This window comes from Papaver somniferum, chromosome 4, assembly GCF_003573695.1.
Source record: "Papaver somniferum cultivar HN1 chromosome 4, ASM357369v1, whole genome shotgun sequence".
Lineage (NCBI taxonomy): Eukaryota > Viridiplantae > Streptophyta > Magnoliopsida > Ranunculales > Papaveraceae > Papaver > Papaver somniferum.
The window spans coordinates 34,507,475-34,509,053 of NC_039361.1; the positions used below are offsets into that span (position 1 = coordinate 34,507,475).

The following is a 1,579-nucleotide window of genomic DNA, read 5'->3' on the forward strand; positions in this document are numbered from 1 at the left end:
TCCAACTACAACTTCATTAATTTCCTAGCTAAAACCCCAATCCAGGTTATTACAACGTAAATGAAAAATGGAAGGGAAGAGAATACAAAGTCAATGGATGAATACAGTTCCTACACCTGTCGTGATCTCAAAGGATAGCCGACACCAGAAACTACCCACTAGCTACAAGGCTATAAAGGCACCCAACACAAGGATGAGGGCAATCACTCAAGAAGGCACATGACAATACCCTCTCCATCAGAAAATCATTGTCCTCAAGGATTGAATTTTGGAAAATGATGAGCTATGCGTTTTGTGTCTTCCCATGTAGCATCATCTGCAGAAGCATTAGTCTACCTAATCAGAAGTTGAGGTACAAAAACTCCATCTATAATGATGGTTTTGGAGTCCAAGGCTGCTGCAGGAATAACTAGGATTTTTCCATCTGTATCCAAAGTTGGTATAGTTGGGAAAGGAATAATAGAGGCACCAACCTGCTTCTTCAGTTGGGAGACATGGAAAATTGGATGAATTCTAGCCTCTGGAGGTAATTCCAACTTGTAAGCTACAGCTCCTATCCTCTGCAACACTTTGGATGGCCCATAGAATTTAGCTGTTAGTTTGAGGTTTCTTCTCAATGCCACTGATGTTTGTCTATAAGGTTGCAGCTTAAGGTAAACCATGTCTCCCACCTCAATCACCCTCTCACTCCTCTTTTGATCAGCAAAAAACTTCATTATTTCTTGAGCCTGGTGGAGGTTGTCTTTTAAGAGAGAAAGCATAGCATCCCTCTGCTTCATGTAAGCTGGCACCTCTGTGACAGAAGTAGTAGTAGTTGATGGAAAAGCTAGGTGAGGAGGAATGTACCCATAAAGAGCTTGAAAGGGGCTCATCTTCAGGACTGTGTGATAATTGTTGTGTTACCACCACTCTACTAATAGAAGCCACAGGTGCCATTTCTTAGGTTGGTGACTGCACATTCATCTAAAGTAGTTTTCCAGACAAGCATTAACTCTCTCAGTCTTCCCATCAGTTTCTGGGTGGTAGGAAGTACTGAGTTGCAGCTGAGTTCCTAGAGCTGTGAATAAGTCCTACAAAAAGTGACTTGTGAAAACTTTGTCCCTGTCAGAAGTAATTAAAGCAGGCAGATCATGGAGTTTAAACACAGTGGAGATGAACTCTCTGGCAACAGACGAAGCTGTGCAAGGGTGATGAAGGCCAATGAAATGGCTGTACTTTGTAAGCATGTCCACCACAACCAAAATGACAGACTTCCTTTCACTCATGGGAAGCCCTTCAATGAAGTCCATGGATATGTGCTGCCAAGGATGATCAGGAATTGGTAAGGGATGAAGTAAGCCAGATGGAAAGTGATGCTCCAATTTGTGTCTTTGGCATACATCACAGGCTGAAACAAATAACAAGATATCCTTCTTCATTGCAGGCCAGAAGAAGTAAGCTTTAGCTCTATTGTAAGTTGCTTGCATACCAGAGTGACCCCCAACAGCAGAGCAGTGTAGGGATTCCAAAATTTTATTCTTTATGTTAGCAGAGGTACCCACATACAATCTCCCTTTGTATCTTAATAAGCCATCAATGT

The 1,579-nt window shown here is 42.1% G+C and overlaps 1 protein-coding gene across 1 annotated transcript; it reads right to left on the reverse strand.

The window, feature by feature from the left end:
* Positions 1-332: 332 nt before the first annotated feature.
* LOC113272319 lies at positions 333-872 on the reverse strand. The gene has a single exon (XM_026522171.1). It carries the CDS (start codon positions 870-872, stop codon positions 333-335), a length of 540 nt encoding a protein of 179 aa, XP_026377956.1.
* Positions 873-1,579: the final 707 nt, after the last annotated feature.